The 12,270-nt window shown below is 39.7% G+C and overlaps 1 protein-coding gene across 15 annotated transcripts in view; it reads left to right on the top strand.

Moving 5' to 3' along the window:
• Window positions 1-12,270, top strand: part of sorbs2a (sorbin and SH3 domain containing 2a) — a 64,210-nt gene that overhangs the window by 25,582 nt on the left and 26,358 nt on the right. For 11 of the 15 annotated variants that reach the window (XM_086295271.1, XM_086295269.1, XM_086295273.1 and 8 more), the window contains 8 exons: window positions 3,776-3,831; window positions 4,528-4,617; window positions 5,825-5,851; window positions 5,980-6,104; window positions 6,421-7,044; window positions 7,728-8,144; window positions 11,165-11,291; window positions 11,655-11,830. In XM_086295271.1, the coding sequence (XP_086151397.1) occupies window positions 3,822-3,831; window positions 4,528-4,617; window positions 5,825-5,851; window positions 5,980-6,104; window positions 6,421-7,044; window positions 7,728-8,144; window positions 11,165-11,291; window positions 11,655-11,830 (1,596 nt within the window). In that variant the 5' untranslated portion in view covers window positions 3,776-3,821. The remainder of the gene's footprint in view (window positions 1-3,775; window positions 3,832-4,527; window positions 4,618-5,824; window positions 5,852-5,979; window positions 6,105-6,420; window positions 7,045-7,727; window positions 8,145-11,164; window positions 11,292-11,654; window positions 11,831-12,270) is intronic. The other 4 variants (XM_086295281.1, XM_086295280.1, XM_086295278.1 and 1 more) reach the window with 2 other exon arrangements.

Genomic DNA, 12,270 nt, shown 5'->3' with positions numbered 1-12,270 from the left:
ATGTGATGAAGGGAAGGAAAATTAAGAAAACGGCTCATGGTGAGAAACTCAGATTAGCAAAAATGTTTTTCTAGTACTGACACAAAACAACACAAACTTCCTCTTACAGTAACAGTCTCTTGTCTATAAATAAAGTTTATAAAGTTTAAGCCCTATTAGTCCAATAATGTAAACCAGGTAGGTCTCAGAGGGCCACATGGCAGACTAACGAGACTTGATGGCCCCGATACTGGACATCACAGCTTTCTGCAGCTTCTAGCTCTGAGTTGTATATTTGCTGTCCCACAGCTATTACACTCAGTAATTATATACACACTGGTCTCCAGAGTGGCCAACCGATGTCTAAATTACAGTCGGTGGAAAAACCACAGCAAAGTAAAAAAAAAAAAAAAAAATGTCTCGAAAGAAACTTGACATACCAACTTTAAAAAGTAGTACAAGAATCCAAAGCATCTTGCTGGAAAACAAAGTCCTCTTCTTTATTATTGAGTATTTATTTAAGGTTTTGAGAGCTGACAGAGTATCAGATGTTTGGTCTGTCTGCATTTATTTCCAGGCTTCCTTTTCAAGCAACACAGTAAGCATTTTAGGGGAGTATTTGCAGGATTATTTTGGAAACTTTCTTTCAAATAGAGTGAGGCACATGCTAAAGAGCTACTAATGGTCTATCCCAGGCTTTAGACGGGGTTGCTAGATTGTATTTAAAAGCTTTAAAAAGCTCTATATTGACAAGCAGGCAGAGTTGAACTGAGGTGTTGAGCCCGGAGCGTTTTACTTCCAGTGTGTAGCCTTAATATTACACCACGGCCACAGCTGCTGTGTCGCCGCTGATCTGTCCCCAAGAAACATGATGCTGTTTATAATCTGACCATCATTTGGACGCCGACAGCCTGCGACGCCAGACCCATGATTTACCCCTGGGTGCCTGCGCGCGTGTGCGTGTGTGTGTGTGTATGTGTGCGTGTTTGTTTCTGAGAGCAAGATTTATGAGGACACAGGGTATGAGGGTGAGGATTAGGTCTTGAGGGACAGAAAGTATCCCATGTTGTCTTCATGCACTCCCACAAATATTAGGATTTTATTTGCCAACCAAAATTAGCTGTGTTTGGAAGAATGAAGCAGTGAATATGGATAAACTAATCAAAGACATGGTGCTTGAAGGTTATGTCAAGAAGAATACAGATTAAAAAAGAATTTGTCAGTAAACGTTACTTCATGATAAAAACATGCTGATCCCATCTCTTATTGGGTGATAAGCAGGATACCTCTTGTAATTTAATTTATCTATTTAATGTACTCTTGTTTCGTTCCATCTCAGGGTGAGTTTGCTTATATAACTGCTTTACTGTGGGTCTACCCTGCTCTGAAGCAGATGGACACAGGGCTGAGCAGAGGAAAGTGTAGTAAAAATAATATTGTGTAACTGTAAGTGATAAAAGATTCAGCACTCAAAATCTCAAAGCCAGGGCAAAATATCTATAAGTTATGATAATAAAGATCTATGGCCAAAATAAAAACCCTTACCTGATTTATATTTGGCCCACCTCAACTTGTTACACACCTCTCGAGCATTTTGAGCTCACTGTGTACCTGCTACATTTTATCCTTTTGCACTTGTGCCTCTGCAGTGCATGCTGAATCTCCCCCATTGTCAAAGTGACTACCCTTCAGCTTGATTTTGAATTTTGGAAAGTGGTTGAAGTTGCAGGCAGCAAAGATTGGCACCTAGTCCAGGTGGTGAGTGAAGGTTGTGTTTGTGTGGCTAGAAAACACAGTTATAGTACAGCTGACGGTCTCAGCCTTGGGGTCGAGGATATGATGCAGCTGAAAACTGCTTCTGCATCGCTGTTCTCATCAATGATGATGCTCCTTACAGTCAAGTGAGGAGCATTATCAGGCCAAAAGGGTGATCTAAAAGGACAACCTTATTGGGTGACTGGCCAAATCAGGTAAGGCCTCAGTCACACTGGCTTGGGCCATTTGGCAACCCCCTGGCAACCTCTTGCTGTAGTCTATTCCCCCAGTGTTGGCTGGAGGCATCTGGCTGATGCCTGATAAAAATCAGTTGAAAAGAGGTTGTTGCACAGATGCCCCTCATCTACAAACACTCGCCGTCTACTCTCCAAGCTGAGAAACTTTTCAAAGTCCAACACAATCTGGAAACAAAGAATGTTTGCCTTCATAGTAAAAGTTGTTCATAACTGCTGCAACCAACACGTTTCAAAACATTTACTATGAAGGAAAGTAGTCTCCATCCCCCGTTTGCATCACACTTCTTAGTTTTACTATTGCTTAGCAAGTAGTTTGTTACTATTTGTAGAAGATTCTGTGTCTTCAATTGGGAACCAAAGCAATCACAAGAAGGTTTGTCGTGCAGCACTGTATACCCCTGCAACCAAATCGACTGTCAACAGGCTCCCACGACACACTTTTCCCTAATGACTAGTGGTTACCAGGGGTCTCCAGTCTCTACGCCTGCATCAATTGATTTCACAGCAGATGCTAGCAACTGTCTGCTAACCGATCAGGGATTATAGATTTTTCCCTCATGGCGGGTAGTTTCCTGATGGTCTTTAGCCCCAAATGAGTTTAAGCTCTGTGTGACTGGGGCCCAAGACAGTTTCATCACACCTTGTGCATTTCTTAAAACCATTACAAGCAATCAAATAGAATCTGCTGACAGGAAAATAAAGTCCCTGTGATGGTAGATGTGTTTCACTATGTTTTGTATTACAAGTTAATGGTTGTAGCTGCATGTTTTTTGTCTTTTGTTTGTTATGTGTACATAAACTACTTAGTTGTAAATGAAATGGTTCTGAGAGGCTGGTGCTGTAGTTACTTGTATAGTTAGCAGCAATAAATGTTTCTTAGTTACTTCAAACTTAGTCTGTCATTAAAACTGTTTTGTATTTATCTCCTTGTTAAGACTGGAGTTGTGAGTATGGTCTAATACAGTATGTACTAAAATGCTGGGTCATCCATCTCGTGCCACTCATTACTGGGGACAACTGCTAAGGCAGTTTACACATTTATGTCAGAATACAATTGCATACCGTCCCCCAAATAAGCACCAGTAAATGACAGCTGTAATTATCAGGACCTCACATGCGTGCAAAGAGGCCCTAAGCTGTCACAGTGTTGAAACAAATGTCTGGTGATACATGTGTTTTGTTGGTGAATATAATCTGTTTCATCCTTTTTAACAAACTGGCAACATACAGCTATGGGGCATATAGCCCAAACATCTGTGCATTTCTCTCCTCAGCTCTAAGAATAGAAAGATAAAAAAACAGAGTTAAACAGAATCAGGCAGTGTTAGCGATGTGAGTCTTGTTTCTTTGTAAAACAGGTGTGCTGTTTGCTTGTCAGTTGTAATGATTCTTTGCCTTTGATTTGTGTCCTTTTCCTGTCACTCGTATATCCAATAGTTTATATAGTTTATATAGTTTTTTAGAAATCATTTATTGCTGTTTCTCAGTGAAAAATGATCTATTCCATGTTTACAAAATACTATCATGCACCCAGCCTGCCATCATTTCTCAGAATGGAAAAAAAGCCAAATTAGTGAGCACACTAAAAACTAATCACAGTCATATGCTTGGTTGCAGTAAAGCAGGTACCTCGCTACAGTTTTGTGTTTTAACACCGGAATCTCCAAAATCTGCTTTTGAGGTTTTACCCTCAAGAAGATCTATTTGAGGTCTTGGATTTGAAACTCTATTCAAACAGTTTAAATCTCTTTCTAAAATACTTTGTATTTTGTTTTGTTTTTTAGGAAAGTGTGTGCCCCTGCTGCCGATCAGTAAGAAGTGCTCTTCAATATGAATACAGGTACAGTATATATCCAAAAACAAGTACAGAGTGCAGCGTTTACAGGATCGTTGGGAAGTCCCCCATCCACCTGTCCGATCCATGTCTTGCTTTTGTTTGGAAAAGTTAAAATAATTTTGTCATGTGGGTTTATCAGCCATGACGGTGATGAGCATACATGAAACTTTTACTACAAAACAGTGTCTTATATAAGACTTCAGGTTATAAGTGTAAAATGTATTCATCTATGAGAAAAATGGGAGAAATATAACAAGAAAGAGCATGTTTTACATTTCTGCCTGTCGTCATGTCATGATCATAAAATCATTAGTTTGGGATTTTTTTAAATTTATTTTTTGGTAATAACCCAGTTCAGAATCACGTTGATTTAAAAACAACTAATGTCTCACTTTATCTCTTGTAAATATTTAGGTTAGTGGAAGCTAATGCAGTAAATCATATTGACTTTGATTTGTTCACTTTTGCAGTTCTCGTGTTTGCACAGCTTTTTCCTAATTTTCTATTGAGTGCCAGTAAAAATCAGCTACTTGAAATGCATGTGCTTTGCCTCCAAATCTGCCTTTGTTTGCAATATTGTTACTGTAATTATTATCTTTCCGGCTGAATGCATTTGTTTATGGCAGTATGCGCACAAGCATGTGCATGTATGCTTCAGCTTTTGCTTCTATGATCATCTGCCTGGCTGTGATTTCTCAGATAGCGGAGGATATGCTCGCAAATGTGTGGCCTTGTCACTCATGCTCTCTCCCATGAAGAGGGTCCAGAGCTCACCAAATCTAGCCACAGGTACTAACACTCACAAACATACAAATGAACATAACTATTTCCCAAAATAACCCAAATAAAAGGCCGCTGCAAGTGTTGGCTGAGCCAAACTATCGGTCAAGGACATGAGGTACATCTAAGTGGCTTGTTGTTGTTGAAAATCCTGTTATGGCTTGAACACATTTGAAATACTTTGAAATAGGCTGTGGCTGCCTCGGTATGCTTAAGCAATGTTTGGATTGTGGGATGCTATTTTTTCCTAATCAGTTCATTGTGTAATTCTTTCATTTCCTTTTGTTCATTTCCTTCTTTTGCTTCCTTCACTCATTCGTCATATTTGTATCTATGTGCTGTTATTCTTTTGCTTCTTCTTTGTAGAAGTGATATTATGTTCTCACATCCCACAATGTCTTCTCCCTGTCTATGTGTATATTACCTTAATGTTTTTAAAGGGTTTTTTTAATATATGTTTCTTTTTTTGGTTAGGCATTACACTGTTTCCTTGACCTAAGCTAAATTATCCTCAGATACTCTGTGTACAGAAAATGGCATCGTTAATGAAATTACTGTTACACTAGATTCACCACAGAGTACTATTGTTTGTGAGTTCAGTGTTAAATTAGATTACAGTTATTTGATTGTATTTTTAGTCATAGGAAGCAAGTTCAGTCACTGAAGCAAATGCTGATATTTTTTTATGCCAGGAGTTTGAAATGCAGAAAAAAATCATTTTGGCATAGATTTTGATATTACAGTTTGATAACTGTCTCTATAGAGTCTCGATTTCTTTGATTTCCTTTTAGATAATTTCAAGTTCACTCAAAGACATTTTTAGGTTATCTCACATATTTTCCTAAAGCTCCAACTTGCCTTTCTTGAAGTGGCTCATAGTGGATTTTAACGTTTGCTTTAGATGATGCTCCTGTTACAGCGTGAAGCGTGAAAATTGCTTCAAGAATGAGTTTTCTGTCTCTATCCTTTAAGCTGACGGGAAAGCAACCTCAAGAGGGAACCCACAGACACGTTGTAGCATGCAGGGGGGAAAATCATTAGCTGTTAAAAATGCAGTAGAAGCAGTTCTTGGTAATTAGGTGTGAATTGTATCTTGATGTTTAAGAGCTTTTTAAAAATGTTTGCACAGTAGGTGTATATTGGAGTTTGTTGCAGAGATGAATGTAAGGAACACTCAGCCATGTTGCTTATTATTGCTGTGTCCTTTTTTCCCCAGGGAGTGATTCTCACTCATCGGACTTGGGTAAGTGCCTGATGCTTTTGGTGATTTCTGGTGGACAATCCTAACACTGCTGTAAAACATCCCACATGATCCCAGCAAACTTGGTCAGAAAACATTAGTAATGGTAAAATTACTAAATTTATCTTCAGATTCTTGGCGGTCACACAGCGCAACAGACGGCCTTAAAAACGGAGATGCTAGCAGCTCATCGCTTGCTGCCAAAGGCTTTCGCAGCGTCAGACCCAATCTGCAGGACAAAAAGTCCCCCTCACAGGTGAAACATCATTCACAGTACACTGACAGACACTCACGCATTTATTTCTGTTGTTGCTATTTAAAATTTAATTACAAGTGTAATTTCATGATGTGATGTGCTTCTGTTGGCTTTTGAGTGTCTGAGTGGGGAAAAAAGTTATTTTTAACGTCATTAGGAATTTGGATAATATACATATATTGTTGCTGTATTCTGAAACAAGTCTTTTAAACTTTCTGATCTCATGCTTTGTGCTGATGATTTTTTTTTTCTGTTTTGTTTTTCTTTTTTGCTGTTTGAACTTACATTGGTTGCTACTTTCTAATTGGCTAACAAGGATATCAGTCCATTGCCATTGCCACCCCCCAGAAAAGAGAGTTTTCACTTCTCGCCTGCAGGCACTAATCCTCAAAATTACAGTTCCCTTATTGGCCTGGCTAATGATTTGAGTCCTGGAATGCTAACAATCACTAAAAATGAGCAAGCAGTCTTGAAAGAGTCCTACACTGTAAGAAGCACATCATCCTACTCATACTCAGAAACCAGTGCAAACACAGTCCAGCAGCTGAATGAGTCCGTTGTCTCGAATGACACAAGCAATGCTAATACAAAAGAACGTAAGGTGTCTTCCCTTACACTAACTCCTGTCACCATCCCTGACCCTCCTGCACACCTCAATTCTTGTGTTGATCCCCAACATAAGACCCAAACCACAGGGTCCCCTCCACCCACTTCCTCACCTCCACAAAGAAGTCCCATCCTATCTCAACCCGTGACACAGACAGCTTCGATTTCTGTCCGCTTGGACAAAGAGAATAAAAAAAATCCTGCTTCATCTAAGACAAACTCCAAAGTGGAACTCGAGGTCTCAGATCAAATGGCAGCTCCAGCTCCATCCCAGGTGGAGATGACGAAGCCTCCTCCTGCAATTCCACCAAGGCCTTCTCCTGCGAAACTGTTGGTACATAACTGACTACAGACCGGTACAGCAGAGCAAAATACACAGTTGTGTTCATTTAAAGGTCACTTTAATCCAGACACTGGGTTTATGTCTTGGTGACATCAAGACTGATTAAAGGGTAACACACCAACTGCCATCATGTCACTTGGTTGCAGTAGGTCCCCAGAAATAACAGAAGTAGTCAAGCTACTATTACAGTGATGGCCCAAATTCTAAACTAGCTTCTTTTCTTATATGTTGAGTCTGACTGTGGCATTCTGTTAAAGCAGATATACCGTAGGGGTTTTAATGCATGTCTCCTACTTGTGTGTGTTGCCCTTTAGTTCATTCTTGTTCTTGATAATACCTTCCACTGAACCAAACAGTGATTCTACATTTGTGTGAACTTGTACTGCATTTTAACCAAGTGTATAATATGTTGTACACCACAGTTAATTACCATGTAATCTGGTGCTTTTTCTGTAAAGTGTGAATTAACAAAACATCTTCAGTTTCCAGCATTAATGCGTTCAGAAGAGGGTGCTGCAGCTTTATGACACAGTGTGGTTTCACAACAGTAATTCACCTGTTGTCACATGTTATTTTTACACATCCCTTTTGACGCCATGTCTAATAAATTATATCACTAAGCACTCTCCTCCTTTCCTCCTTTTCCAATGAATTACCTTTTATTCCAACCTCAGGGGCCTCCCTCGCCTGACCCCACAGCACGGCACTCCCCCTATCGCTACCACAGCTCAGAGTCACTTGACTACCTGTCAGGTCTAATGCCCAAGGCACTATCACCCACTCCGTATGTCCCAAGTGGAGCTGGTGGCACAGCTGGTGCGGCCAGCGGGCCAAGCCACGGCGCAGTCAGCAGTGTGAGCTGTGCCTCGCCCTCGGCTTCCCCCGTTACCGTGTCAGCTCTCAGCCACTACTCGACATCCACGGTCGGTCTGCTGGACGAGCTGCAGATCTGTAGCCTGGACTCGCCTGTCGCCTCACCCACGCCATCGCCCACTCTGAGCCATGTCTCTACCTACACGCCCACTGCTGGCCGTGATGATGTGCTAACAACCTCTGTGGCCTCCACTGCTGAAGCAGCCACTTTCACTAATGTAATTATCCAAGTCACATCTATAACATACATCATTACCAAGAACAGTTGGTTCCCACGCTCCCTCCACTCATTTTGATGGCTGAATCAGAACTCTACAAAGTGTGTGATCACTACCAATTTTTAACTTTCACTAACTGTTATCTACACCCTACCTGTCAGATACTGAAATTAAATCCAGCCCTCTTCGTTCCCTTATTATGTTATTGTCTGTACTCATTCAAACATGTCTATGCGTGTCTATATTTCTCCTTTTGTCGTTTTTGCCATCGTGTTTCTTAAGGCCAGTTCATATCAAAAATTCATGATGCAATGGAGTGATTTTTCTAAGGTGAAGGTGCAGTACACTGCTGGAAGCCATTAGCTATGGGTTATTAGCATCTAAAAAGACTGAACTCCTGCTGTTTTTCTTCTTTCTTTTTTTTTTTAGCACTGCAGCATGTGTTTGGACTGTAATTATGTGACCATTCATCTCATTATATTACACTGCAAATAGACATATTCTACTTTATTGTTTCTCTATGTTATGCTAGGAGAACATACATGTGTATGCTGTGTTTGCAGTTATGCAAGTATGATATTGAAAGCAGTAGATTTCATTTTGGTAAACTTGTTTCTTAGTATTTTAATCTAATTTTTGCCTTTGGGGAGAGCATGCAGTGCTTTGTAAATGCATGTAACTACACTGCTAATCACTATGTGGATAACAAGTGTTTGCAAAAGTACTCTAAATACAGAATTCTTCAAACCTTTTTTTTCAATGAGATATACAATGTTACCATGAGAAGTTAATTAGTCATTTTTGTTGTTTCTTCCTGTTAAAAGGGAGTTTTTCCTTCCCACTGTTACAAAGTTTTTGGTCATAGGGGGGTTGTCTGATATTGGGGTTTTCTCTATTATTGTAGGGTCCCTACCTTACAGCATGAAACACATTGAGGCACATTGGCGCTTTATAAATAATACTTTATCTTTCTGCTATATGACCACTATGACTAAAATATCATATTGGCCTTTCTTTATTCAGTTTATTAAAAAATCATATTCTAATAAGTAGCTTTAATTAGTATTCTCTGTGTAAGTAGATTAGGGTACTACAGGCAGGCAATCTCACTTGAACCTATGTATAAAAATAATTGTGTGTGTGTGTGTGTGTGTGTGTGTGTGTGTGTGTGTTTTTTACATAATTTTATACTATTCATATGACAACATAATAGCATTATATGCCAAGCACACTTAAAAAAGCAATTCATTTTTTAGTCAGTCTTTCTTTGGGTTATCTGAGTCGAAGATGATGGTGCTCTGGCTCTGTAGTACCTCCCTCTTGCTTCACCATGAATCTTTGGTGTGAACAGGCAAACTTTAAAACTGAAATGCAGTGCTGTGAAAAAGTATTCGCCCTTCATGAGTTCATAGATCTTTGCTTAGTTCTCACACGTTTCAGAAAATATAACTATGCCACCCACAGCAGCAAGTATAACTGTCAATGATCTGTGTCAGATCGCTATGAAGGAATCTTGAAGAATTATTTCAGTTTAGCAGCTTTGCGGGGTTTCCAGCATGAACAACCCGTATAAGGTCATGCCAGAAAGTCTCAATGAGATTAAAGTCCAGACTTTACCTTTTGGTTTGGTTTGGTTTGTTGGTTGTCTTTTGTATCCAAGTCTTGGGGATCATCAAGATGTTTTCTGGTAAATGTGAGACAGTCGCTCTGTTCTTTTCGGTCAGCAGTGGTTTGCTCGTTGGAACTCTCCCATGGATGCCATTTTTTTTTCTCTTAGTAAATTAAATCATCATTTAAAAACTGCATTGCTTTTACATGGGTTATCTTTTTCTAATGTCAAAATTTGTTTTATGATCTGAATCATTTAAGAGGGAGAAATTTGGGGAATAACAAAACTATGAAATCAGGAAGGGGGTAAATGGTTTTCACAGCACTGTACAGGCTTTTTATTCTTTTTCAGTTAATGTAACTTCTTCCTGTGGCATATTGAATGGGAAGAGCATCCCATTGTAAATATATCATGTCCACTATCTTGTTTATGTCAGATGTTTGTTAACTAAATAATGAGATGTGTGTGAATGTGAATGGGCTTACTGTCTCTGTTTTAGTCTTTTGTTTTTTTCTTTTTTCATGTATTTTATGTACACTGTGACGTGTTTCAGTGAGTGACCCTTCCCCCCACTAACTGTCTTTATGTTTTAGTCACTTCAGATTCACAACTTACTGTGAATCACGTTCACTGTATGTTCACATGTCCATCCACTCTTAATCAGAACTGGTTCTTTTACCCGCTCTGATTGGAACAATGTGATGACTAATGTTGGATGGTAAGACTTTGTAATAGCCATTGCTAATAAACCACAAATTGATTGTTAATTAATCTTTACTAAGCGGTTAATTTACTAGAAACAAACAATGATTTGTTTTAGTGTTAATGAAGTTATAACTTAGATTTAGTAGCTGTTACATTATGATGTCACCAACACAAGCAACATTTTATAAACTTCTGTTATGTGTTTATTGCAAAACTGCATTAGCATTTCGGTAATGATTAACCTGCCTGTTTTCACTCCCGGGGGATTAAATGCTGCTGTTTATTCAACTGTGCAGGTGTCTCACATGTATGCACAAGGTGTCCTTTAGCCTTGGTCTTATATTGGTTCCTTGAATATTTACCTAAAACACAATCTTTTCATAAACATATGCAGTATTTTGAGGGCCTGCACCAAACCAAACAACAAATGTAAACAGCAAGTGACAATAAAACTACACACCGACAGAGACGTCACTGTCCAGGTTCCCAACTCTTATGATTTTTAGTCCACTAGTATCCATCCTTAGCAATGGTTATCATGAAGTGTTATCTGGCGGCTAATCCTTTTGTTTCCACAATTTTTAAAAAATATATATATTATGTTAAGCCAATGTTATAGAGCTTTACAACTGTAAGTAGTGTAGGTTTTGTCTGCTGTTGGTGATTTTCTTACACTCCCTGTTTCTGGGTTTTGGGTCGCTCCTAGGGCCAGGTTCTTTCTCACGCAATGAATGGAAGTACTAGCCATCCACATAGGCCGCTGTCTCCCCCGTCATATCCTCCACCTCCTGTCTCACTCCACACGGGGCTTCAGAGACAGAGCAGGAGTTCAGGTGAGTCACTGATCTGTGGTGATATATGACATGCCTAAAAAGATTGAAAGACATTAGACTTAAGACTACACAAGCACATGCAGAAAATAGAACCTAAGTTCAGTCAGATAATTGAACTGAAACCTCTCACAGAGGAACAAACGTTACATCATTGCTTACATCATTGTAAATGTAAAAGGATCTTTACAGTGTAACTGTAAACGTTAAGATGCCAAGTAAGGTGTATGTATCTATGTCTCAGGATTCATATATAATCTATATCTGTAGCAGTCTATCCATTACAAACATTTAACTGGAGCTTGTGGAGGACCTGTATTACTAACACGTCTGTCTCCTCTTTCTCTGCTTCCTTCTTGGATCCAGAGGGCAGTGAAACAGTCACCAGAGAGTCTGTGATGTCAGGGCACACCAGCATCAGCAGCACTGTGCCCATTGCCCGTTTCTCAGAAGAAGAAAAGAAGGTGTCGGTCGTTAAAGCCCCCCACTACGAAGGCATCGGCCCAGTTGATGAGTCAGGCATTCCTATCGCCATCCGCACGGTGAGAGAACTCGTACAGTAGACCTGCTCTCGTAGATGCTGTAGTAAAGCAGAGGAGTTTCTTTGAAGCCATTTTCTCCTGCCTCCTTGTGTGAACAGGTTTTTTTAAGCAAGGAATTACTTGAAGCTGTCAGCAGCTTTTGACCCCATGTTCAAAGACTCTCTCCCGCTCTCACTATCTCAGTTTCGCTTCCTTCTGTGTGCTAGTCATGAAGATGAGCTCAAACAAGGTCTTTGCTTTGGTACTACAAGGTCCTTGCTGATTACTTGTCAAGGAGCGTGTCCCTGTGTGTTATCTCTGTTAAGGCTTTCCGTGTATTAACACTTCACTCAGTTATTGGTTGGTTGAAGAGCAGCATTTAAAGGAATGCTCGCTGAGCTACAAAATGAGAGAAAGAGAAATGGGGAGAATAAGAGACGAGCAATAAACGAAAAGAGTTG

The sequence above is a fragment of the Aulonocara sp. 'chitande type north' Nkhata Bay genome, linkage group LG6 (assembly GCF_057382095.1).
Source record: "Aulonocara sp. 'chitande type north' Nkhata Bay isolate Kocher_YH1m ecotype deep benthic linkage group LG6, A_spYH_male_GT1.1, whole genome shotgun sequence".
Classification (NCBI taxonomy): domain Eukaryota; kingdom Metazoa; phylum Chordata; class Actinopteri; order Cichliformes; family Cichlidae; genus Aulonocara; species Aulonocara sp. 'chitande type north' Nkhata Bay.
This window is presented reverse-complemented; position numbering and strand designations above follow the sequence as displayed.